The sequence below is a fragment of the Bactrocera tryoni genome, chromosome 5 (genome assembly GCF_016617805.1).
Source record: "Bactrocera tryoni isolate S06 chromosome 5, CSIRO_BtryS06_freeze2, whole genome shotgun sequence".
In the NCBI taxonomy this organism is placed as follows: Eukaryota; Metazoa; Arthropoda; class Insecta; order Diptera; family Tephritidae; genus Bactrocera; species Bactrocera tryoni.
Window position 1 is genome coordinate 51,650,275 of NC_052503.1, and position 26,925 is coordinate 51,677,199.

Below are 26,925 nucleotides of genomic sequence, written 5' to 3' on the forward strand. Positions count from 1 at the left end.
AGGAAGTGTCTAGATGTTTCCGCTCCATCTCTCGTCACAAACGATCAGTACCAATAGGATAGTGTCCCGTTAGAACTCCCATTATTGCGAACTTCGTTGGCACACCTTAATAACCATACCCTTCGTAAAAACTTGGTTCTTCGTCAAGCCGGCACTATCCGCTTTCATTTCTCGCGGGAGCTTCTCCAATATTAATATCAACCATAATTTTTAATTTTTCTCAAAATGGAAACACCTGGACACATTATTTATTAATTTAATTTTTTTTACATTTTAAAATTTGCGTTTGTCACCTATTTACGTTACTTCGACAAGGATGATAAATTAAATATATAAAAATAAAAAAATTACACATAGCTCACTGCAATAACAATATATAAACAATCCAAAATGTATTACAATAAATAATGTATATGTATATTCTTCTTTGAAGGTATAGCGGTTGTGCTTTGAATGGACAACCGATAGTCAATGCTACATACATCTAGAGTGTTAACGCGTTTTCACCAGAATTGAATCAAAAAACATTGTGAATATTTATTAGTACATATATTTATAGTTTCCATTAATTTTGTTTGTAAGCAGCCTTGGAATGAACAACATCCTTCCCTCTCCACTATTGGCTTGTCTTTTTTATTGGTTGACTCATTTCATCACTAGAAAACATTTCGACAGATTGGGCATGTTGATTTACTGCTGGTTGTAAACCATTTATACTGTAAGTAAAGTTAAATAGATAAATGTTTTGTACATATAATGCAATTTATTGACAGGCTAAAACAAAAAAATATATATGTATAGTATTTCGAGTATTTTAACATTTAATATTTTATTATCTATTATTATTTTTACACTATTGCATATGTTAAGTTAAATTAGTTTTTATGGCTAAGGACAGTACTTATTGACACCGGCCAAACTCCTATAAGGGGATCTCAAGTCTCGTCAATGTGCCTGAACCTTTCACAAATCTGTTTAAACGTTTTATTTCAATTTCCGCTAGTTCACCTGATTTTCTGAAGGTATAAGCCATTTGAATTTTGACCTCGCAAAGGTGGGGCAGTCAAAAAGGAAATGTTGAGATAATTCCACCTCTTTTAAATAAATTTCTAAAGCAGATATCCGATACAATTTTAATATTAATTCGGGGATAATTACTATAGTACTTGTTTTTTTTTCGCTCCTCTGCTGTGGTTTGCGCTCTCTTGCGACCCATTTTATGGAACTGTGGTTACTACTGACGCTATGCAAGACCATATTCCACTTTAAAAGTTAACGGTTACTCTTATGTGGTACAGAATCATGCAGGGCCCGCCGGATTTAAATTACTCAAATAAAATAAATAAAGATATTAACAGAACTACGGATATCATAAGGAACCAAAACCCGCTGCGCCAAAACTGTTTTCCGTCTGGGTATGTATTATGATTTAGTGAAACATAATGAAAAAAAAAACCATTATAATGGGTTGTCAAAAAAGTCTTGCGGTATTTTTATTGAATTTTTTTTATTGAAATTGAAATGAATTTTTGATGACTCATGCCCAGCTCTTGACCGATGCTACGGCTGCTACTATGCCGGTCTCTTTCGATCAATTCAGCGCTTTTAGCGCAATTTTCGACGACAGACCTTCCGGAACGTGGCGCATCTTCGACCACCTCTACACCAGAACGACAACGTTGAAACCATCGTTGTGCGGTGGAAATGGAAACTGTATCGGGTCCATAAACTACACAAATTTTATTGGCGGCTTGAGATGCATTTCTGCCTTTATCGTAGTAGCACTGTAAAATATGCCGTATTTTCTCTTTATTTTGCTCCATGTTTGCGACGCTATAACTCACGAACGACTTAAAAGAAACGACAATCAATCAAACACGTGTTAGCGCGTGAAATGAGCTTTCCAAAAAGGTATAGCATGACCCGATGCGACGAATAAAACTAGAACTACAGCGCCAACTAGCGAAAATACCGCAAGACTTTTTTGACAACCTATTACTAACATAAAAAGAAACATAAATATGTTTTAAAATTAATTAACACCAGGGCACAATTCAATTATTTTTAATGAACAATTGGAGCCCTGGTTGTAATATATTTTCAAGCAACGACGTTGGTGAAAATAATTTTGATTTATAATTGTTTGAAGATAATCATCCCAAATACAGTGGACAAGAAATAGTGGGAAATATTCATACAATTTAACAATACAAATTCTACAATGCTTCGAAAGCATAAATTTCCTAAATATTTCACCATATATTCACATAAAAATGTTAGTTTAATTTTATTTAAACATGCAAATTTTCTAAATGCAAAAATAATTTCAATATCAAAAATACCCAATGATTTTTTATTTAATTGTTTTTTTTTTTTCTTAAATATACCATATATTGGATGATTATTAAATTCACTTTAAACTTTATCCTTTGTCAAATATAGTGATAAAAAATTTATGAATTTTATATAAAATGGTACTCACCAAACACGATCCATGAAATTTCTTTTTGCAAGTTTTGCATGTGAGTTTAGGTAACTGATAGGTATCTTGATTAATAACGGTGTAGCACACGTAACATTCTTCGACTCCTTCGAACTTTTTATCCAAGTTATTCTTCCACAGCGCTAGTCCATCTATTATTGTTCCGTTCTGTATGAAAATTAATTAACAATGAGCTATATTAGTCAGTTCGGTAATATTAGGGGGATTCTCTTGCTCCTGCACGAAATTAAAAAAAGTCATATACCAATATATGCAAGGGCATAAGAACACCCCACCGCAGTAACATAAATATCTGTGAAAAGTTTGTGTGTATGTAAAATTACAGCGTTGAAATGATTTTGTTTTTCCTCATTGCACGAAAATTAACACAGGTTTTGGTGTAGCATATTTTGCAGCCATTGCCTATTTTGGGGTTGTAAAACTTTGAAATCCCTACAACCCCTGCACCATGCAAGAGTTTTGCAACAGCACGAGAGTTTATGATTTTTTAACTATTATCTATTTTATCTATGGTGCTATGGGTAATTTAAAAATAAGCGAAGAAAGCAAAGAACTCATCCTGTTATTAATTAATTTAGTCATGTGAGACAATCGATAAAAATAGATAGAAAGATAATACAAAGAAAGTGAAAAAGATTGCAATTTTAATGATAGCAAATACACAAATAAATTCGTGTAAAATTTGATAATATTTTCTATGCTAGGAGCTGTTTTTACAGTTAACAACGGTTGTACCGTTTCCATACAAGAACTTAATTTTGATCGGAGTTTGTAGCGTTGTCCTCATGGCGCAATTATGTACACATATTATAAACTTGTACTGGGGTAAAAAAATTAATCGCTGTAGTGTTTTGTTGATTTTGCTTTAATCAGGATTCCGGGGTTCATTTGTTGTGAACAATACATATAGTATATCAAAGTACAAAATGTGTATGGAATGATTTTAAACAAAAAATATTTTTGGCTAATCATTTTAAGATTTTTCTTACTTATTTCATTAAGATTGTTTAAATATAATATGAATGTAATAAGAGCTTACCTGATGCATTAAGAATAACGCTAGCTGCATGCCATCGGTACGTGATGATAAGCGGCCCCCAATACTTTTTCCGCAATCAACTTTAATCGGACCTAATGGATAATTAGATGGAAGTGTAATCGTAAGTTCCGTTCGTACATCATCAATGAAATACGTTGCTATAACTTCTCTTGTTGAGTAGTGGACGGACACCTTTATAAATGTTTATATATTTAGGATAAATATTGATTTATTAAATATTAACATTATACTTACTTGCATATTTTCATGTCTCTCTTTATTAGCACCTATTGCTTTTAACTCCTCTTCGCAGATTAAAGGTGAAACATAATTAATAGTTAATTTATCTACAAAAGCTTTTTGGCGGGATGGGGAAACACTCCACCACTTCCGAACTACTGCTGGTAATTTTTTCAAAACTTCAATATATAAATGGCAAGCATACCTTTCGAGAGTTAAATTTTCATCTATAAAAATAAAAAAATAACAATCAAATGCCAGAAAAAACATTTTCTTATTCTGTTATTTAAGTTTATTAAGATCATCAAATATTTAAAATGTATTCAACATTTGATAAAATTCCTAGTGTAATCGAAATTCAACTGGACCCAGTCAAGAAACTAACCGTTTCACAAGAACTCGAGGCCGCGAAAGCATTGCTGCATCAACGAAAAACTCAGTGCGCCTCCATAAAACATAAATACAAAAGACCCAAACGGGCGCCACTTTTATATGGATACAAATTCTTTTGCGTGTGCCCACAATACAACCCCGAATATGCCTGTAAGCATACCGGTAGCGTAATAATTGACCGTGATGTTCTTACCAAAGAGGAACATATGTGTTACTTATCCACCCCGCGAGAAAATGTGGCTGCTCCTCGAAAAAGACCTAGATATTACCAAAAAAAGATTATTATGCCAAATTGTACGACACGCATAGAGCAACTGGCTATGCCCGATGTAAAGCGCGTCCGTTACACACTAGACGTACATAAGAGTTTTCTTAGAAAACGTCAAATTAAATCGTTAAAACATCATTTGGATCACAAATCTAAAGTTGTGTCATATAGCATAAATACAGCGCTTTCTTATATTGAAGAAGAAAAGCGTTTAGAAAGAGTTGCTAAAGTGTTGCAGAAGCGACAATGTCGCAGACTCAAAAAGCATATACTTCGTAAGCAGCGACGTCAAATAAGAAAGATTATTTGTGTGTTATTTGAGGAAATGAGAGATTTTTTACTTAACGACCAGTTTTTGATAGATGAGCGGTCAACTCTTTGCGCAGTTATATTGGAGCAAATTAGGAATTTCACAGGTATGTAAATTCTAAAACTATTAATTTTTACAAGCGATTATTTCCCATAAATAATAAACTCTGTTTTTTAAATGAAAATATAATGTAATAATTATTAATTTATCGGCTGATCTCCTATATCAACGTTCTTAAAATATAATTATTTTCATTAAATGTTTAAAATTTAGATAATGAGTTCTACACTACAAGTAACCTAAGAGAATATCAACAAGTCTTAGCAAACAATCTCACAGTATGGATAAATAAATTTATATCTAATCTCAACATACATCTGGCGCCGCCCCCAGTATTAACTGAAAACTTAGAGCCTGATACCTTTTTGCCTGTCAAAGACTATATATCATGTTCAGAATTGGTTGAGAGTGAAGAATACCAGACGGAACAGAATATTTATTTTTCTGCCGAGGATGAAGAAGATAATGATTTTTTGTACAATACTGAAGACACAATAACTAATACAAACCGTTAAGTTGTTTCCGGGAAAGACGATTGAAAATTTCACACGATAGAAATTTACTATCATGGTTTTTTAAAACTTCTACTGGCATCGCCCGTATAACAAAAAGCAAAAATTTCTGAAAAATAAGAATCATTAAAACAAATTAATCCAACAAGCATTGAAATGGAAGAGCATATTTTTATAAATAAATAAATCACGTCACAATGGCACGTAATATTGTTCAAATAATGCACTTCGTTTTAGTCATATGCTAGAATAGAAAAAATTGTATCTAAAATTAAAATAATGTGACTTTAACAATAAACAGTAGTTGCTGTTTCTCATATTATTTATAAAAATTGGTTAGTGAGATTTATAACCTTTTTTCTAATCTGACGTAAAATTAAAAAAAAAAGGTGCGATATTTTTTGTGTTAGTTTGCCACCTTTAAAAAGTATGTTTAAATGTTGTTTGGTAAGTTCTGTAATCCTCAAATAATTTTTACGTTAAACAGAATTTCATGGTCGTATACGAGTTTTTAGCGAACGTAATAAAAAGGTTTCGGCCGCAGTCTTTTGAAAAAATATATCTCATTTCTAATGAGAAGTTCATCTGCTTTACGATTTAATAATTAACGAAATCAGCTTTAGGAGTAGTAAGAAATAAAAAAAATGGATTTTTGATGGAGAGTGATCATTCATTTTCACACTGTCGGTAGAAGTTGCTATGATATTTGCGGTAGGCGAAATTGGTTGTTGTAGTTTTAGTGGTTCAGGAGATAGTAAATTAAACTTATTAGAGGACGGGACCAATTTTTGCCCACAGATGCCCATTGCCACTGCGATTCCATGTGCCAAATTAGAGTTTTATATCTTATTTTAATGCTTAGTTATGGCACTTTATAGGTTTTCGGTTAATAGCGTTTTCTTGGCGTAACAGTGGTCCGAAAACGCCCATCTACAAACTCGTACCTTTTTTACTCAAGTTACAGCTTGAACGGACGGACAAACAATCCCGTATTTCAACTTGTCATCCTAATCATTTGCATACATATATATGTATATATATATAACCCTATATATATCTCGATTAGCTTTAGGTGATACACATAACCGTTAGGCGAACAAAACTATTATACTCTGTAGCAACATGTTGCAAGAGTATAAAAATTACATGATATAGCTATGTAAATTTAGTTAGTTCGAGAAACTTGTTTGCTGTGATCATTTGGCGTTCTGTTTTTAGAAATGCGGTGTTTGTTATAAAAGATGTTTTTCGGAACCAAAAGAGCTATTGCATAAGCACCCCTGGACTACACAACGGTATAAGATGCTTCATATGTATGTATATATTTGCAGTTCCAGTTTATGAAGTAATATAAGAAACTTTAAAATTTACCTCGAAGAATTTGTTTTCATAAAGCCAAGAAGTGTATATATTGCGTATATTGAGTGGAGATTTAACACAGGTATGTATTATGCAGTCCCACATCAAGAAATAGCTAAATCCCATTTCAACCTCAATAGGCTCGAATTCATCTATTTCAGATATTTTGAAACTACATAATGAATCAAAAAAATAATTAATTTAAAATAAATATTACAACATTATATAATTACCTGAATTCTGATATATACTTATTAACAAAATTAAGTTGAGATGTTAAAACCCCTTCAAATAACTTTAAATAATGCTGAGTTTTTCCACCATGACTCAAGTTATCATTTAATGTGTGAACTTTCTTAATGTCGTCAACAACATAGGCATGAGTTAATTCGTGCAAAATATGATGGCAGGTCCGTTTTAAAAATATGTTAGGGTTAAAGAAGTTTTTGAGCAAAATGTTGAAAACATTTTCCGTAGATGTGGTTCGACTATACTTGCAAAACTATATAAAATATTTATTATATTAATAATCAATGAAATATAACGAATACTTACGTTGTAAATGACATCAAAATCGGAAAGTATTATTACGCTTTTTAATTCCCTAAAACACACCATGAAGTATTCAGGTGTGAACTTTTCTGAAAATAAAAAAATGTTACCCTTTCATGGAAAGCAAGGAAAAATCTAATTGTTTAACAATTTGTGTAAGTATGTAAGTCAAAGTTGTTGGAGAGCATCAAAATGTCATTCTTTTCTAAACCTTAATATATGACTCAGCGCAGATAGACTTTTTTTTTAAATTTACACTAATGTTAATGTTTAGTTATGTCATTTTATAAGTTTTCATGAAAGCATGAAAAAAGTTTCAAAATATACGGTAATGTACGAAACACAGTCGAAGTTCCACTTATAGCGAGATATTACTTCAAAATCTCCATGTGATTTCTCGCAGCTTTAAATGTACCTACATATATACACTTTACTTATTATTAACTTATCCCTTTCCAAGATTTACTGTTTAAAATTGTAAATCCAACTAAGCTTTAAAACGTACGTATTGGCAGTAGAAGTGGCTGTAGCGAGATTGTCTAAAATTCTGAATATACATAGATAAAAATATGAAATTTGTATTTATATTTGTATTTCACACTCAAGTTTTCGAAAAGTAATAACATGTGACTGTAATCACTATTTTTTATTGAGCAGTTACTAAACTGCAAAAACGAAAAAAGGAAGTGCCGACCTTAGAATTATAATTGACCTTTTTCACAGGTTTCAAAGATCAAAGATGTTTCATTACTATTTCGAACAGAGTATCCGATATTTACGGTAATAGATTTCGTATTTGCAGAATTGAAAAGTTATGGTCCGATTTCGATAATTTTTAGACTTAAGATAGTATACCTTAAGGGACACTATTTTTGCAAAGATTTTTTTAAATATGTATTGTGCCATCTTTCTTAAAAATTTAATGCAATTGGCATATTTATTTAGATTTGCGATACTTAGAATACCAAGATACACATGTACATAGATATCATAGATTTTATCACTTACAGATGAGAGAATTGAGAAATAACTTTTAATTTATGTATTCAGATATGCAGTAAAATCATTCATACTCAAACAAAACAAAAATAATCAGATTTTGTGACACTAATGAAAATGCTTCCACAACAATCCTGAATAACATAGATACCTTAATGAGGCGTTATCTAACCAAGCCTGTAATTTTAAATTTTTGCTGTGTAAATATTTACCTTGTAGATGTAAAAGACCAAAAAACGATTCGAATATTTTGCAAATTGCATCCTTTGAAAATAACGACTCCCATTCATCTACCATATCTTGCAGCAATGTGGTTGAACTACGTTCCTTCTCGCCTTTTATAAACTGTAGGAACGTAGAAAATAGCTTACAAATATTGATCGTAAATAAAGTCATCTGTAACGGCAAATACAACTATGAAAAATTACAATACACACTACACATGTTTACAAAACAAACCTTTGGGTTTTCAATATTTTCGATTGATTTATGTACGCTTGGTACCCAAGAACCTAGTCCAATGATAATGTTATCCCAATCTTTAGCACCTAGACTCAAAGGTATTTTTTTAAGTATTTCTGTTAAGAGTCGAATGTATTCAATTAGTTCAATAACGGCCCCGTACTCAAGCTCATTTATTTCTCTAAAAAAAGTAATTATTTTATTTACATACACTATGGTAAATATAAAAAGTAATAAGTCTTACACTTTATTTCGTATATAAAAATTTTCATTAATTGATCGAACAGATTCCAACAACTGCTTGATTACATTTCTGTCACTGATCCTTAATTCATCACAGTTAAAATTATTTATTACAAGACAGCGCAAGGCTGCACATTTTATCCAAATATCTTTTGATTTTGCACAATCAAAAATATTGCTTACGGTAATACTACGGTAATTCAGGCGCGGAGTTTGATACTAAAACGAATTGAAAATAAATAAATGTTGACTTACATACATAAAAGTTATACCTAGATTATAATAGGTTGTCAAAAAAGTCTTGCGGTATTTTCGCTATTTGGCGCTGAAAGCGCGTAGTTCTAATTTTATTCGTCGCGTCGAGTCATGCTATACCTTTTTGGAAAGCTCATTTCACGCGCTAACACGTGTTTGATTGATTGTCGTTTCTTTTAAGTCGTTCGTGAGTTATAGCGTCGCAAACATGGAGCAAAATAAAGAGAAAATACGGCATATTTTACAGTACTTCTACGATAAAGGCAAAAATGCATCTCAAGCCGCCAATAAAATTTGTGTAGTTTATGGACCCGATACAGTTTCCATTTCCACCGCACAACGATGGTTTCAACGTTTTCGTTCTGGTGTAGAGGTGGTCGAAGATGCGCCACGCTCCGGAAGGCCTGTCGTCGAAAATTGCGATAAAATCGCTGAATTGGTCGAAAGAGACCGGCATAGTAGCAGCCGTAGCATCGGTCAAGAGCTAGGCATGAGTCATCAAAAATTCATTTCAATTTCAATTAAAAAAATCAATAAAAATACCGCCAGACTTTTTTGACAACCCATTATTATTAATATAGAAACCTATGAACATTAAGATGGGTAAACAGAAATCGAATTATTTTTTTTTCGAAGAATAGATAAGGAAGTCTGTCCAAATATGAGCTCTAATTGTAACGGACAATTTTCTATTTTTTCATATTATCTGAAAAAATCAACTTTCAACTACTTGAAAAAGTATCTTATTTTATTCATTCTGTAAGAAATTTTAAACTCTAATAAAAAGGTATCTTACGATTTTTCGTAAGCCTAACCGTTTAAAAGATCTTAACGGTTGAAGTTTTTTCTTATTAATTTTATAACTCAATGAAAAAAAATTTCATAAATCGGAAAGCTCATAGTTTTGTAAGGAATTTACTGTTCTAAAAATGGTTCCTTATAAGATCTTTATTTTCAGTTTAAAAAGGGGAAAATTTATTGTTTTTTCTTTACCCATGTACCTTATAAAGAGTTTTTTGATATTTAGCAATAAAATTATTTATCTCCAAAGCAAACAAGTGCGCAACTTTAAGAAAGTGATATTTTAATACAAAATCTTCCGCTCTACAAAAAGGCAAAAATTGAGAACGCGATCCCAAAAATATTCTCCATTCAAGCATTTGATTCAGCTATATGATATAGTAGATATCGGCGGTTCCGATTAATGAGTAACGCGTTCAAAATTTCAGATCGATATCTCAAAAACTGAAGGACTAGCTCGCGCATATACATACAGACAGACGGACAGATGGATATGGCTAAATCGACTCTGCTCGTCACGCTGATCATTTAGATATACAATACATATAATTCATCGGGTCACCGACATTTGTTTTTTGATGTTACAAATATTGTGGCAAACTTATTATTCTTTGGTCAGGGTACAAAAAATTTTCCAGCTTGGCAAAAAGTTATGTCAATTATGTCGTGCGCACAGTTTAAATAATTTAATTTGAATGGATTGGATAGCCAAGGTTAATATACTACCAACTATAGGGGTATAAGTTGTACCGTTTCATGTTACCACTGATTATATTCGTAGTAATAGAACGCAAAGCTAATCACATAACAAGTAAGGAATATCTAATATCGGTTATAACCGACCTTTGCGTATTCTAGCAATTCGCAAGGCTTTAAAACGGCTACATATTTTCAGGTGTAAGCCAAACTTTATATCCCTACAATGGTTTGCAACTCTACTCAGTTGAAGGAACACTAAAGCAATTAAATTTCAAAACATTAAAACTTCTTTTTGGTATAGTTAAGAAAATTTAACTTCTGAACAAGAAGTAATTCAAGGTTTTATTGGTAATTAAATATCAAGAAAATATCTGCACGGCGCGTAGAACCGTGAGAATTGATGTCACCAGGAAAAAAATGATCATGTCACCATCGTAGTACCATAAAAATAGTTCGGTTGATCTGAAGTTGAATTCAACTGAGTAGAGTTTCATAACTAAACATCACATAATAACTCTAAAAGTTTGTCGAAAAATTATATTATATAAATATGTACCTGTAAGAAATTAATGTAAGCTGATAAAGCGTCTTTAGCAATAAGATGTTTGAAAAGTTCCTCGTTAAAAACGATTGATGCGCTTTCTTCGAACGGCAAATATCGGTGATGGTAAGTTAATATGTGTAAAGAACGACAATACGATATTTCGTCAGCTTCTATAGTATTTCGAAGAAGAATCTCATGTACTTTTTCCGATAGAATAGATTCATTTTGAATCAAAAATTTAATTTGATCCTGTACTTCTTCAATCCAAATCTTCAGAGCAACACATTCCTGCAAAATTAATATTATTAAATGTAAAATCATCAAATATCAACTGTATTTTAAAGTACATATTAACAATATCATGTCATTATAATATAATTCTAATAACACGGAGGCTTACCAACCTATTACGCATCTATAATTGCCTGTATACAGCTGCCATTCGACAAGAGGATACCAAATTCCTCATTACTCAAGAATATAGTCAACATACCTCAGACAATTGAATATTTTATCGAATACTATCAGCAATTAGAAGATAGGAGTGTAAAAATCAGGAAACAGCTCAATAGCAGTTATTTTGCGAATACATTGAATATCTTACATTGCGAATACATTGAATATCTTAAAAAAAATATGTAAACTTTACTTTTTTGTCACAATGTAGTAGTATATGGAAGCTGCGGTAATTCATGGATCAATATCGCACATTTTTGTCATTAAAATACCAATATTAGCCCAATATTATACTATATTTATACATATTTTGCTAAGGCTTACATATTGACTGATATACATACATATATGGCATAAAGCCAACCGGAAGTTTGAAATTCTTATTTAATTATGGGGGCTAGGAGCTTTTTGATCAGATCAGCAAAAGGTAAGGAGAGGAAAAAAGATTTGTTTGATGTATGTATATGTTGAGTTCGATAGGATAGCTTGTATGACAGGTATACCATATGCTATAGTTGTTCGTTATTGGCGGTTCTGGCATACCGACGTGTGCCAAAGTTCAGATCGATATCTCAAAAACTTCGTGTATATACAGACCGATGGACGTGACTAAATCGACTCAGGTTATGAGGCTGTTCATTTATGTCCGTGACAAACTTAATACACTCTGTTCAGGGTATAAAAACCGATCAATATTTCTTGAAGCTTGCAAACAGAATACATTATTCAGAGTGTGAATTAGCCTTGATATAGAAATGTACATATAGACAAATATTTTTACATATATAAACCATACAACAAACAAATAAGTCTTACCTCAGGTTTAATGTTTAAAACACTTTCTGCAGCAGATGTAAGAACTATACAATTGAGCAATTCATCATATAATTGGCGATTTATTGTGCCCATTTCTTTACAATCATTTTCTTGTAATCTTTTGATAATATATACGTTCAAAAGTGATCTCTGTAAAATTGTGATTATGGTCTGAAGTTCTAAACATTCATAGTGCACTTCTACTTTAGTGGAAACAATGCCATTTATGGCTTCCATAAATAAAGTATAATTTTTCAATTTTTCGTGCAATGCAGAAATATCCTTAGTCGTAGTAAACATATTTATTAGATTATTTCTAGCAGTAAGTCTCAATTGAGCTGTAGTGTATTTGGCAGTACTGCGGAATATAAAACGAATTATAAAATCTGCACTTTTTGATATATTGGACACGGTAAGCGTGTTCATCATTCGCAAATTTGAAATGCAATGTAAAGTTGTCACTTCATTTACGATATGTTCATCGCATAACACACTTTCCCAACATTTGGATAGCTCAGAAAGTGTTTCTTCCCTAAGGGAAATATTTGCTGACGATTTAATCAAAACCGAAAATAGTTTAATGAATGATTTGGTTTTTGTTTCAATAAACACACTTCCGCATGAAAATATCTTCGGCAACACTTTAGAAATAATTTGGCTACATAATTCAACCAGCTCATAGTTGTCATCTCTTTCAAGAGGCTCAAAAATTATGCTTAGCAGTTCATCCAATGAGGTGGAACCAATGAAGAAATTACCACTATCATTTTGTAGAAACAGTGTTTGCAACCAATTAATTTTTTCTTTCGACTTCTCGAGTAATGCTTCTCTTGTTATATCACTTATTATTGTCCTGACATCTGGGCTGGATAACAATATATCTTTACGTTTTCCAATTTTCAATGGTTGCAACAATAAACGCTCAACAATCAAAATTTGCATATGCCTAGAAGATACCTGAAAATAGAACTCATGCTTGTTATCAAGTTAACAAAAAAATTCTAGAGCCACTTACGCAGATTAGTCTATTGTTGATAAAATCGAATTGTTGATCACCGTCCAAGTAATTTAAAAAGTTGAAAATATTTTTGGCAATATCAACGTAAAGATTTTCATTCGCCATAGGTATTAAGTCAATAAATATTTCCAAAGATTTTATAATATCGAAGTTGTTTGTAATATTTATATGGAATTTGGTGTCGGAAAATAGATCCATAAGTAACAACAGGTGTTTTAGACAAGATTCGCATTCTTTACCAGAAATTCGTTTTAAGCAATGATTAACTAATTCGGAGGCTAGGCTTTTTAATTTAATCTGATTTCTATCTTTTTCTTCAATAGGTAATAATAAGTCCAACTTATTACTTATGCCTTCTTGATTCAATTTAACTAGACTTTGGAAGATATCAATAATCCCTTCGGGATAATGTTCTGTATCAGTAATTAGTGAAGCTACCAAATCAAATATCGAATTCCAGAATTCCTTTAAAAGATATGCTTGTATTTGATCATTATCTTCACTTTCTATTTGAATGTCAGCAAACATTTGAAGAGTTGAATCGAAAAATGTTTTACAAGAATTAATTATATTTGCTCTGAGTAACCATTTAGTAGGATCAATTATGTTTTTATGTAAAAGTTCCAAGGTATTTCGTTGTTTCTCATCAAACGATATTTCCGTACTATTCATCTTATTTAATACCAGCTTTAAACAGTCAAAATATGAATTCAACATAGCTAGATGATCTGTTCCATTAGGCTTAAAGGTTTCAGAACAAAAAACATGTTTTAGTTTTTCTAGAAACAATTTCATAAAAATATACCAGTCGAAATTATTAATACGAATTGATATTAATGCTGAACAAAATGGTAACATTTTAGGACAGATGCTTTCATAGTTATTAAAGAAATTATTTTGAAGCAAACTCCACAGCCTGTATTCAACCGAATTGCTGAAGTCCAAATGTATATACCTACAAATAGAGTAAATTTAGTATTCAAATATTCGTAAATATATTTATTAATGATTATCATAACTTAAGGACCGCTTCTAATATTGTTTTCATTAGCTGTCTTTACTGATCGGGCAATAATATTCCCTATTTTTGATTTTAATTGATTTTAAGTATTAATACTCTCATCTCACTGGAAAAATTAAATGAATTGTTTGGCTCATAAACTTATCCTTCAGCATTCTTTTTATCGATTATTATATAATATAATTTAAGTTGTGCGGGCTTCAATTGAGAAACAATTTAATTATTCAAGAAGAACAAAAATATTTTACTCATGTAATATATGTATCTGTGTGAATAATGTGTTCTCTTTGCAAAATATTTGGTTATTAAAATGAAAAAAAGTGAACCAGGTGTAAGAGTTAGCAGTGGCTTCATTTTCATTACTTGTATTGTTGTCTTCCCACAAAATATTACATTATTTACATACATATTACAAAAACATTAATGTTGGAATTAAACTCCTCCTACTATAGAAATAAATGCTCTTTTATACATGGATTGTGACAAAACCTGTAAAATGTAATTAAATTCCCAGGGTAAATGATGTTTCAAAAAATGTATTTTGCTAAGTTGATGAGCGCGATCTGTCAACCAGTTTGTTTACATCAGCTACTTAAGTCGGTACACCTCATTAGTGTGTTGCGATTTTTACAATGGATAAAAATATCGAACAACGAATTTATTTCAAATTTTGTACTTCTGACCAAATTTTATGCGCGGGATAGTTGCAAATAATGAAGAATGCTTACGGTGATTCAGTTTTATCAAAAAGCCCACGAGTGGTATAAAGCCTTCAAAGATGGTCGAGAGATCGTTGAAGACATAACTCGTTGTGGACCTCTTCAACTGAAGAAAATATTAAAAAAGGCAAGAATGAGTTGATGATAATCATCAGGCAAGAGTTAGAAGGATGGCAATAGAGCTTGACATCTCTCGCGAGTTCGTTCGAATGATTTTGGTGCATATTTTGGGTATGAAACGCGTTCTTGCTCGACTCGTCCCGATTAAGCTTTTTTCAAAAAGAGCATCATAAACAGGTCTCTTGGACATGTTTGATCCTGCTAATTCCGATCCCAAATTCATGGAGAGCAGTACAACTGCCGATAAGACATGTCAACAATCATCGAAATGGAGCCCGTTTTCAGTCAATCGAAGAGATAAAACGAAATTCGCTGAAGGCCATTCCAAAAAGTGCTTATTAAAAGGACTGTTTCGAGTACTGGAAAAATCGTGGCATAAGTGTATTACATCTGGTGGGGATTGCTTTAAGGCGACAAAATAAATATTGATGAATAATTAAATATTTTGCGTTTAATTTGCAATTTCCGGGTATTTTTTTGTCACAATGTATATATATCCATGTCTTTTTGTGTTCTTTTTTTAGAGTATTTCTATCTTAGTTCTTATTCTTACTACTAAAATTCGTAAATTATAATACATATATTTGAACTTACCAATCATCGTAGGTTGATTGTACAAGCAATATGCACTGCCATATATGCAGAGATAATATCCGATCGCTTTCATCAATTCCTGAGAAACATATTTCAATAATATCCTTTTTCCATTCAGATATTATGGCATTTAGAGATGTGTTTAAAATCATATTGTGTATTGCTTTGAACCACGCTCTCCTATAAGAATATATACATATTTAAATATTTTACAGAAATTATTATAGACGAAAAGTACAGCCATTTAAAAGGCATAAAAAGGGGGCCGTCGCCCCGGGCGCAACGTCTTGGAGGCGGAAAAACGATCTTCGCTGTTTTTTAATATTCAGAAAAATACTTCAGTGGAAGCATAGACCAAACTGTGAGAGCGACACAATGCGACGTAGGAGTGACAAAAAAAAAGTATCTTTATTTTTACTCTGTCGTGGCGACGTGTCACTCTCACAGTTACCTTATGCTTTGAATGTAACAAATACTTTTATTTCTCCAAATTTTTGAAAAATGGAATTTAAAAACTCCAATTCTGGCAAAAATTCCTGCAAATTGTGTCAAGAATGTACACGATATAGGGCGGAAATGGGTTTTTTCTATGACTTTTAATAAGATGTCTTGTAAATTTACTATCAATTTCCTCAAAAACCGTATTGTGAGGATTTTGGAACTTCAGAGTTTGCGTGGCTTCTAGTACCTAAATTTTATATACTTAATATCGAAGATATTTTGTAAAAATTCACTTTTGTTCGAACCACCTCATGGAACTTGTACGTAGGTAGATAAAGGAGGGCGGCAGAACATCCTTGGCCCCGGGCGCCCGAAGTTGTAGCTACGCCACTGTCTCTGACATCAATTTAATTCGATAATTTTGTTGTTTTTTTCACATGTCAATGTTTTGAAAAGAGAGGAGAAAAATTACCAATAGAAAACAGCGAATATTAAATACTGGAGCAAATTTGTTTCAATTAATTTCTTAAGTTATGTATGTCATTTTCATTGTTTCCAAACGTTTATAAACAGTGAAAACTTCAATATCAGTTTGTTTTCTTCTCTTCCATATTTGCATGATGAAGAACAATCCCGGTAATAAAGTACTCCATATAATTGGGGTTTAAGTTTCTTCAGCATCCACCATTTGATTTTTTCTCTCTATTCTCTAAAGAATAAAAAAAGTTAGCCGGAGAGAAATTAAGTGGCCGCGACATAGATCTACTTTGAAACAAAAAAAATATAATTAGACTAATGCTCCCGAGGCAATGATGCAATTACGTTCAGCCCCCCCATATGTCAAGGAACACGTGTATTAAGTTTCATTTTACTGAAGTTAATTTTTAACACATATGTCTGTATGCTTATCCGTAAGTATACAAATTACGGTATAAAATTAACAACAACAAGGGACTGTGATCGTTAGCACTTGATTTCTATATTGTAAAAATGTGAGCCAAAGTAGGCGTTATCTCGCTCATTTGAGCAGCGTAACATAAAGATGTAAGATAATTTCTTACACCAAATTTGGCTAAAATGTGTCGATTATGATAGGAGATTGCAATCAAAAGTAGGCTATTCTATGTCTACTGTAAAATTTAATGCTTCTATAGTTTTTATATCACTTTACCGACATAATGCAATATGAAAATTCTTACTTACCTTGTTAATTTATTGCCATTTCTTCCACAGTTCCAAAAGCTCTTAAACTCTATAATGGAACGTGATATATTGTGGGACTTTGAAGACAAATCTGCGGTTTTCGTTTGCTCAGTAAAAAAAGCAAGAAGTTCGAGGCTTCCGTAAACTTTATTATAGCCAAACGCATAAATGTCAGTACCTTTTTTGCTATCTGACGCTTCTAAAAGATTATTAAATATGTATTCTAGTATCTCTGATTGACAATGTAAACAGACTTCCTTAACGCGGTCTGTTTTGGCATTGAAAATATCGAAGAAGCTGGCATGAGCAATATTAGCAGCTGGAACGTAATTATCAAATTGAGAACAGATCCAAACGGGTACTAATTCTTTTAAATATGGGGCTATCATGCGTTTACATTTCGATGCAAGCATTTTTTGTACTTCCTGTGTAAGTTCGCGTATGTTGTGTATCGGATCATATGCAAATTCAAGGTAGATTTTAGTCCAAAGTGGTAAAATTACCACAAGTTCCTCGACACTCCTTTCATTTATGTCATGAATCAGCTCTTCCAAAGCCCTTTTTTTAGTAGTCGGATCTTTTTTATTGAGCTTACGAATTGCATTATGAAGGCTTTTATTAGTTGTGCAGTCAGAAAAATGCGCTATTTCATTTGATCGATTGATTTTCTTTGATTGTGTGGGGAATCCAATTCCAGTTTGGGTACCAAGAAGTTCAGCACTGCGACTGCTGCTGGAAGGCTAAAATTATAAAACAATTGTTTTCTTTTAATTTAATAATACATGGATAATCAAATAACATAATAAAAATAAGGAATACATATTAAGTTTGCCACTCGGTTTGCAACACCAGTAGGAAACGAAAGAGCTCCTATTGAATATATACATGACTAAATGATCAGCGAGACGAGCAGTCGTTTTCGCCATGCCCGTCTGTTTGTATATACGCGAACTAGTATTTAAGTTCTGAAAATTTGCACATATACTTTTCCCCCCCAAGGATGACTGTAGGATATAGCTGTCATACAAACTGAACGATCGGAATCAAGTTCTTTTAGGGAATATTTTGTATTTATGAAGGGTATTATAGCTTTGGTGCAACCGAATTTTCCCTTTTTCCTTGTTTTTACATTTTTTGATGTGCTGAAATTTTCAAAAAAATTCGTGGATATACGATTTTTTAAGCGGTTTTTTGTATCATTGATACATTTTTTATAATCTTATTTTGTTTATGGGGTCAAAAGACGTTTATAGAAAAAGGTAAGTTCTTGAATTAAGTATATCGTCACCTGAAATGCAAAATAACGTAACATCACTTTTCGTAGGTTTACAGGAGAAGCAAAAAACCGTATAAAAAGAAAACCACTTGAGATATTGAAACAAAATTTTCAAATCTGAATTAACATGAAACTAAAGGTATATTTTAGAAAAAAAAATAAAGAAAATAGTAAGCAAATTTTATAGTAGGTGTCTTACGTTATTTTGAATTTTCATTTATGAAACAAAATAACGTATGATCAATCTAAATTTGTATAAAAATTAAAAATTTGAATAGATGTTGTCATTTTTTCTTAGTTATTGTTAAACTTTGCAAAGAATAGGCTGCTGAATTTCTAAAAAAGCACGGGTCTGAGCACTTGGATCATGGAGTCGCTAAACCGAACTCTGGCGGCTCCTTCTCTACCCATATACCGAGGGAGTTGTAGGTGGGAAGAAGCCCTTGGAGAAAAGGGACAGCGAGCTTCTTCACGGATGGGTCAAAGGTGGAGGGGTCTACTCTCAGGAGCTCTCTATCAACTCTAGTTTCTCCAACTTCCTAAGTATTGCAGTGTCTTCCAGGCCGAGATTGGAGCCATTAAGGTAGCAGTAGATTTACTATTCCGGAGTGCAGCATCCTTCTGAGGAGTGACCATCGACTCAGATAGCAGAGCGGCTATTCCAGCGTTGAACTCATTAATAATGAGAGAATTCAGAGCTAATCGAAGACCTAACCTCGCTATCAATAGCATCGAGTGTCTTTGTGATAAGAATGATATGAGTGCCAGACCACAGCGGAATCGCAGGAAACATGAGCTAGCAAGAAGAGGCACCCTAGAACCGCTATAGGTAGAATGGGGGCGGATCTGTGCTCTCGTATCTTATTCTATTACTACTCGGCCACAATTTTTACAGACGCTGTCGAAAAAGTCTTTTATCCAAGATCGTTCGCATGAGATCTAGTGATCTCTTTGCCCTCGGTAAGACAGCCTTTCCATACTTTAGAGACTTGTAACACGCCATTGTCCTATTGGCTTCCACGTAGTAAGGCTGGGAATCCTACCAGACGCCATCTTCAGAAGCTGTATGGAAGAAGATTAGATGGAAACAACTCAACACTTCCTTCTTGGCTGTCTTGAGCTAGAGAGGTCAAGACTTAATCACTTGGGGGCGCATACCTTCAGGCATCCCACCGAACTGGCGGAAAGCGTTTTGATAATTTATAAATTCGAACACAGAGGTTCTTCTTTTCTATGGCCTCACAAATGACTACATATACATATGTATATAGTCGTCCACGTTTGATCAACCATGTAGCCTAAACTAACCAAAGCATATTGAAATTAATCACTAAAAATAAACATAAGCAATAAATGTAGGCTAACTTCGATATAAAAAAAAAAACACACTCTGTTATATTTACATACATGAGTGATGATACGTTATTTTGTTTAACGAAATCAAGCACTTGATGATACGTTTTTTTGAATTTGTATTATAAATTGGGTATTTTTGATCGGAGAGGCTTAAAATTTGTGACACATATGTAATATGATGTGGTAAATCGTAATTAGTAAAAAACTCAATTTTGAATTTTTTGATGATACGTTATTTTGCATTTCAGGTGACGATATGTGGTTTCTAAAGAATTGATTAAATATAATTGCACAGAACTGAGGAGAACTCTCAATGTGCGAACCGAGCGGAAAATCGAGTGAGATCATTTGTGTCCCGTGAAGCGTTGTGTCAGGTCATCAATGTTGATTTTTTGGGCAGGTTGCTTTATTTTCTACTTTACGGTTGAAAAGACCAAATACTAGCAGGGCATGAATTGGAATGTGCGAAAGATTTTCCACATCAATAAGCGCATGCTCACAGATATGTCGCCACTACCGTAATTAACGAGATATCTCTTGCAGGGCTACGTCATTTTGGTGTGCAACGATCATCTTTCGAAACAGGCCAATGAGAATGCCACACTACTGTTTCAATGTTTGGTGGACTCCACGCTTTGCACGCAATAAGTAGCGGAGGAGTTCCATCTGTAGGAAAAGGCGTTCAAATGGTTGATTGGTAATTCGCGTTTTCAGGGCGCATTAGCGACCCCTGGCAAATTGGTGGGCGCATAGGTCGGGCAGAGTTTGGGTGAACCAACTACACAGATAAACATGACCGCATAGCTGACATATAACACTTTCCATTTTGTTGTGCTGTCAAATAGCATTTGGTGTGACGAGTCTAAAGGAAATCATTAATATCTACAAAAAACCAAAACGTTTCGCTAACTGTATTCCTTATAGCCTTAACAGACGGCAGCATTAATCCGGATTAACTGCGCACTAAATCCGATCCAAATTTATAGATGCCAGACGACAACTATGCGAGTTTGAAGCTCTCGTAAATTGATTGTCCTTTTTATATTTTCATTGAAAATGGATAGAAGATAAGTATTGCAGTTATTAGCCGACCAATTTTTACAAAACCATATTTATTACAAAAACATATCAACATGCTATTTTTAAAACTGCATCATAAATTAAAGAATAGCGAATTAATTAAACAAATTTAACAAAAATTTACATTTTATTATATTCATGTATAATTAATCATAATCACCACTAACGTTTAAAAAAAATGCTTCACAACAGGATCTTCTAATAACGAGTCGTTTCTGCTTTAGCTCCTAATTGTCTAAATTACTGAAGGCGTGGAATTCACTAGAATATCAATTGATTTCCTCATGACGGTACCATACCGAATCACTATGTGTCATAAGTTCTCAATAGAGTTTACATAGGGCGAGTTTCCACGCCAATCCAAGCGTTGCATCATTAGATCGTTATATATATTGTTCAAATAAAAATAAAAATTCTGGCGCAACATGGCGTTGCATCATCCTGGAAGATTAGGCGATCCGTATAAGGATAATACACTTCAATTGCGGGTACTAAAAATAGTTAACATTTTTGCATTCATGATTCCATCAACAAAGTGTAGATGTCCCAAAACATGGTATGAAAAACAACCCCAAATCATTTGTGTGAGGAAGCTTAATTTTCTTTACTACACATTTATCCTGGAACCTCTCACTACATGAATGGCGCAGGTAAAGCAAATTTTGTGAGCTTAGCAAATTAAATTTGCTTTCGTCAGACTACATAATCTGTTCCGATTTTGGTACTTTCTAGCCCAAAAATGTCGTGCACCCTTAATTTTTTACGTTAATAGTACCCATTATTAGCACATTACAGGGCATCTTACAAATAAATCAAAATCCGTCGACATAGGGTTTCGACACTTAAATCCATTTGGTGAAAATTTTGCATCTTCGCTATAATATAAAATGCACTTTTAAACCGGTCGCAGTAAGTTATCTATTCTCTCAGTTGACTTTCGAGGACGACCTAAACCCATTTTACGCTCCAAGACATCCTTATTGTCTTATTTTGTAAAAGACGAACAAAAGTTGAATTCCCAAAATTAATTCTAGCTGCTATTTGCTGAGATCACTTTTCTTCATCTAATGGCAATATGCGAATTTATTGGTTACGCGTTAATTACTGATTATTTGGCATTTTGCATAACTTTACAAACACACAACCAAAACACGACTCTAAATGAAGTGTTCAACTCAAGTTCATAAAAAAAAATTATTCATTTCTCAGAACCTACAATATCTAGTGGAACTTTTTCAAATTTACAATTATATATAGCTGAAGATAGTCGGAAGTGTATGTATGTATTTAAAATCGTGGACAAAGAAATAATACACTTTGAGCATGTACTAAAAGGACGTCTATTATTACTATTAACAGAAAGCAAATTGAATTTTTTCATTAGCATAGAATAAATTGTGGAATAAGAAAAAAATATGTATGTATAAAATATATTTTTCCAATAAATCTTAAAAAAAAAAATATTCAGTTTCCAATTGCATATTTTGGTCTGGAGATAGCAATAGCACAGTAGAGCGCTTCTGCCATAGATAACCTTCTGCAGAATTTAAGAAACTTTATTTGGAATGTTTTATTGTTGTTGCTTTTAAGCACTCACTTTGTAGTGTGGCCACAATTTTTCAAAATTGCTTGGTATCGTGGAGGCAAACTCTCCACTAACTTCTGGAACTTACTTTGTGGAATTGCGTGCCATGCCTTCTCGATCCCAGTTTATAAGTTCTTTAGCATTTTTGAATGTTTTCTTAGCAATCTGCATTTTAACATCGCTCCACAAGTTTTCCATTGGGTTTAATCCCCTTTATTTCAACGCTCCAAAGTACTCGTTTTCCAAATTTGCAGTCCATTTCTAAATGTTCTTTGGCAAAGTTCTGTCGTGAACTAATGTACAACATCTAAGCATCATTGAGACGCCTTCGTACAAGTCTACTGGAGACGCTAAACCCAAATTTCTTATTAATTTCCGCCATAATCTCTCGATAATGGTTAAAAGGATCAACTTTGCTATATCTGATGATGGCTCTGTCAGCATATTCTTTTGTTTTACATGTAGGAACTTTGCGATTTTTTAATTTTAGATTTACTTTCAACAAAATTTGTGAAACGATTTTCAGTAGCAGATAGCTAACCGAATAGCCAGTAAAAATAATGCTGTTAACAGAAGAGTAATAGATAGTTAGATGTTTGTGAGAGAGAGTGAGTAAAATAATCACACCGACGTATATTTAAAGAGAAGTAGTTACTTTTTTTACCGAGGTTAGAACAAAAGTAACCAATCGGATAATTGCATTATTTTCTGATAACCTTTCGGTAACCAGTTAGCTAACTTATACGTGTCTTGTAGAGAGATTTCATACCGATCGACGTGTATAACCTATTTATATGGTAGCCGTCTATTATTTAATCGGTGACTTTACAATATCATTACTAAAATTGCACTAGTCATATGTACAATGGCTAAATACTGAGAACCATACAGGAAAAGGGATGAAACATTATAGTTACACATAGTAGAATACTCAATTAAGGCTTATAACTGATTCACATATATCTTTCCTCGTTTTCCTTGACAATTCATAATATAACAGAGTGAAGAAAGCAAAGGTTATCTCAGAATTAACGCTTTGCTTTTCGTGCTAATCGTTAATAAAAAAATAGCGCATTTGCCTGGCAAAACGTTTAAAGATGAGAATTGCCGACAATTTGCGTCTCTTTGCTGTATTTCGTTTCGATGTGAAAGTATTCGTACAAAAGCACACACCGAACTTTTCTGTCAAGAAAAATGTCTGAAAACACTGAATAGAAAAATTTTGTATAGAAGTGTGAATTACCCATTAATTGGCTAACTTTAACGACTGCCAGAGTATGTTTAGCAGAATTAAATAAATTTGTATCTTTGCGGTAACTTTACAAAATTTCCGTGATTAAGTTTTCAAATACACTAATATTGGCAATTTTAAGAACTCTGATTCAATATATAAGGCAATACAGAAGTCTTATTGTTATTGGAAACCAGAAGTTACATTTATACTTATATACATATTCTTAATTTGGAGACCCTCCTTCATCAGCCCATATAATTTGTGACCCGAATTCGGTGGATGATTATAAATGCCATATATACTCCTAATCTGGAGGCTCCGTCCTCTAACCGTGTGCAACTTCACAGCCGAAACTCGATTTTAGTAAACAATCGTAAACAAAGTACTAAGCGTTACTTGACAAAGTAGCAAAAAGTTTCTTTCCTAAATCATTTACAGAAAAATCATGTTAGCGAATTATCTAATTCGACTTACTTTGGAGTTGCTTTTCACTTTAAAAGTACTCCTTTTGATATCCATATTTTCAACATGCGTTATTTATCAACACTACTTCGTACACAATCTGCAATGTTTTGAAGAAGTGTTGAAATAGATTTATCGTTATCGATTTTACCCGGACGTTACACGATAATGAAATTTCTTTCTATTACAATTTGTTCACACTTTTTCACTAACAAACACACACTTTTCGTACTTGCACACCGATTTTATATCAACGTCTCATATTAAGTTATGTTGTTGTTGTTGTTTTAATGGTTATCAATCCCCGTTGGGATGGTAAGGGTCATCTGTGTTGTCGTCGACGTCATCTAACGGGAGGCCCAGGAAACGTGCTATTTCGACTGGGTCGGACCAAAGGGAAAAGGTGTTAGATGAGTGGGGATGGTAAGGCATTGGGTATGTCAAGATCTATTCTGGAAAAGTATTAGTTTAATCTGCTACAATATCCAGATCGAAGTTGCGCTAGAGTCTCTCGCGTTTCTCGCGGCAACTCGAGCTCTTCGTGTGCGAAGGGTGGGGGTTTGCCTCCAAGAACGCCACTTACGGGAAGGAGTCAGTGAAGGTGTTAATGGCTCCACTGAGAATGGCGGTCAGTACCTGTCGAAAGTCAATTGCGTCCGAAGTCCCGTCAAGGAAAGACCTTTTGATGCAAAACATCCCAGCAAGAACTGCTTAAAGAGGAGTTAATTATGCTCCTTAACTGGGAGCATAAGCGTCTCACTGTGAAGGTGTTCGATAGGAGACATCAAAACACATTCCCGTTGTGGTCCGGAATGCAGTATTTGGGCAGGTCTGGAGTTTCCTCATCTGCGTACCACTGCATCCAGGCGACCATATTGGTGTTGCGTAGTTGAGGACCGGCCGGCCTTATTGACCACATAGTTTGCGGCCAACGGTTGACCGCATAGTTTTAATTATATCGATGAACTAATATTTTTAATATAAGTTATGAAATAGGTTTTTCCATGTTGATATGACTGTCAGTGACATCTGTGCTAAATGTCACTTCAAAATAATTCAAATTTTAAGTGCTTAGTATCTTTCTGAAGTAAATAAAGTCAAGTTGGCGATTTTAACTATGAGTGAAATTATTCAACAAAGCATTTCCATTAAGGGAAGACGAATCCCTACTTCACCATGGCAGCTGGAATCTGCCAGCAGAGAAACGGGGACTCGGCAAGACCTTCGAAGACCCCGCAGCAGAATCTGGTGTCGAGACTAAAGGAGCCACAATCCAGATTCTGCTGTTGTTAATAAAGAAACCATAGAACCGCTGACGAAAAGAGGCGATGAGATTAACTACGTCGAGGAAGTATTAATTCATTGACGTAGAAAGGTGAGTGTTCTCCAGGATCTCAGCTGCCAGACAAACTCTCTAAACTATTACTTGAATGCGACTCCAAAGCACACCACACATTATGGGTCAGCACGGATATCATCAAACTATGCACTATCCCATGGATAACAGAAGTGGTATAACTATTATAAAACTCGAATATAATGTCTTTGAGAATATGACAGAAGACCTAGAAAAATAAAGGCACATTTGGTGCATAACACCAAACCACAGATGGACGGTATCCAGTGAAGAGTCTTTATGCCTTCTAATGAAGTGTAAACTGGGCAGTGAAGTAGAGACAGAGTTCATTCCTAAAGACATTGTGTTAGTAATGTATGCAATTTCAACCCTTTCAAATAAGCCGGAGTTCAGTTGCACGAGTCCCAGAGCGACATAATAACTTTGTTAACATCCATGCTTAAAGGTGTATTGCAATTCAACTACACAGCATGCGACTTCCAAGGGAAATCCGCTGAAACAACACTAAGCTCAGTGGTAGCAGAGACTGAAAAATCTCTGGACGTAAAAGAATACACATTAGTAGCTTCCCTAGACATAGACGCTTTCAACAACATCCAGCCTAAGACAAAACTAAGCGCCCTAAAAGATTTGGGTATATCTCAATCTCTCGGGAATCTCCCAGATGCTCATTAACAGGTCAATAATTTCAACGCCGAAAGTTTCAACGATGTGCAGATCTGTCCGAAGGGGTACAAGAAGGCGTTATCTCCACTTCTTTGGATATTAACATTAAACAAAATGTTGGTTGACCTGGAAATGAAGGAGTACATGTTTTGGCTACGCTGTCGTTGTGGTTCCGATTAGATGTAAATTTCCGAATACCTTTGCTAACTCGCAGACAATTTTAAATGATATTAGTCGATGAGCTAGTATTATTCACTAAGAAAGACAGGATTACAGAAATTT

At 33.5% G+C, this 26,925-nt stretch overlaps 2 protein-coding genes across 2 annotated transcripts; one reads left to right on the forward strand and one right to left on the reverse strand.

Annotated features, from left to right (window-relative positions):
* Window positions 1-240: 240 nt before the first annotated feature.
* Window positions 241-24,718, reverse strand: LOC120776471 (E3 ubiquitin-protein ligase listerin). Its single transcript, XM_040107144.1, has 17 exons — window positions 24,633-24,718; window positions 17,628-18,367; window positions 15,984-16,163; window positions 13,527-14,484; window positions 12,512-13,468; window positions 11,252-11,527; window positions 8,942-9,159; window positions 8,695-8,878; window positions 8,448-8,631; window positions 7,240-7,325; window positions 6,918-7,186; window positions 6,697-6,856; window positions 5,323-5,434; window positions 3,798-4,009; window positions 3,543-3,734; window positions 2,483-2,650; window positions 241-716 (listed from the first exon to the last, which is right to left on the reverse strand). The coding sequence occupies exons 1-17, from the start codon at window positions 24,675-24,677 to the stop codon at window positions 657-659; spliced, it is 5,001 nt and encodes a 1,666-aa protein (XP_039963078.1). The 5' UTR covers window positions 24,678-24,718; the 3' UTR covers window positions 241-656.
* LOC120776472 lies at window positions 4,031-5,343 on the forward strand. The gene is made up of 2 exons (XM_040107145.1): window positions 4,031-4,859; window positions 5,027-5,343. The coding sequence occupies exons 1-2, from the start codon at window positions 4,100-4,102 to the stop codon at window positions 5,326-5,328; spliced, it is 1,062 nt and encodes a 353-aa protein (XP_039963079.1). The 5' UTR covers window positions 4,031-4,099; the 3' UTR covers window positions 5,329-5,343.
* Window positions 24,719-26,925: the final 2,207 nt, after the last annotated feature.

What these genes read in the sequence shown, in the direction of transcription:
- LOC120776472 (XM_040107145.1), top strand. Translation starts at nt 4,100, where the DNA reads ATGTATTCAACATTTGATAAAATTCCTAGTGTAATCGAAATTCAACTG. An exon ending in GCAAATTAGGAATTTCACAG is followed by an intron (nt 4,860 to 5,026) that starts GTATGTAAATTC and finishes TTTAAAATTTAG; the next exon opens with ATAATGAGTTCTACACTACA.
- LOC120776471 (XM_040107144.1), bottom strand. Translation starts at nt 24,677, where the DNA reads ATGGATATCAAAAGGAGTACTTTTAAAGTGAAAAGCAACTCCAAA. An exon ending in TTTTATATACGAAATAAAGT is followed by an intron (nt 8,879 to 8,941) that starts GTAAGACTTATT and finishes TACTTTTTTTAG; the next exon opens with AGAAATAAATGAGCTTGAGT. An exon ending in AAGTATATATCAGAATTCAG is followed by an intron (nt 6,857 to 6,917) that starts GTAATTATATAA and finishes TTCATTATGTAG; the next exon opens with TTTCAAAATATCTGAAATAG.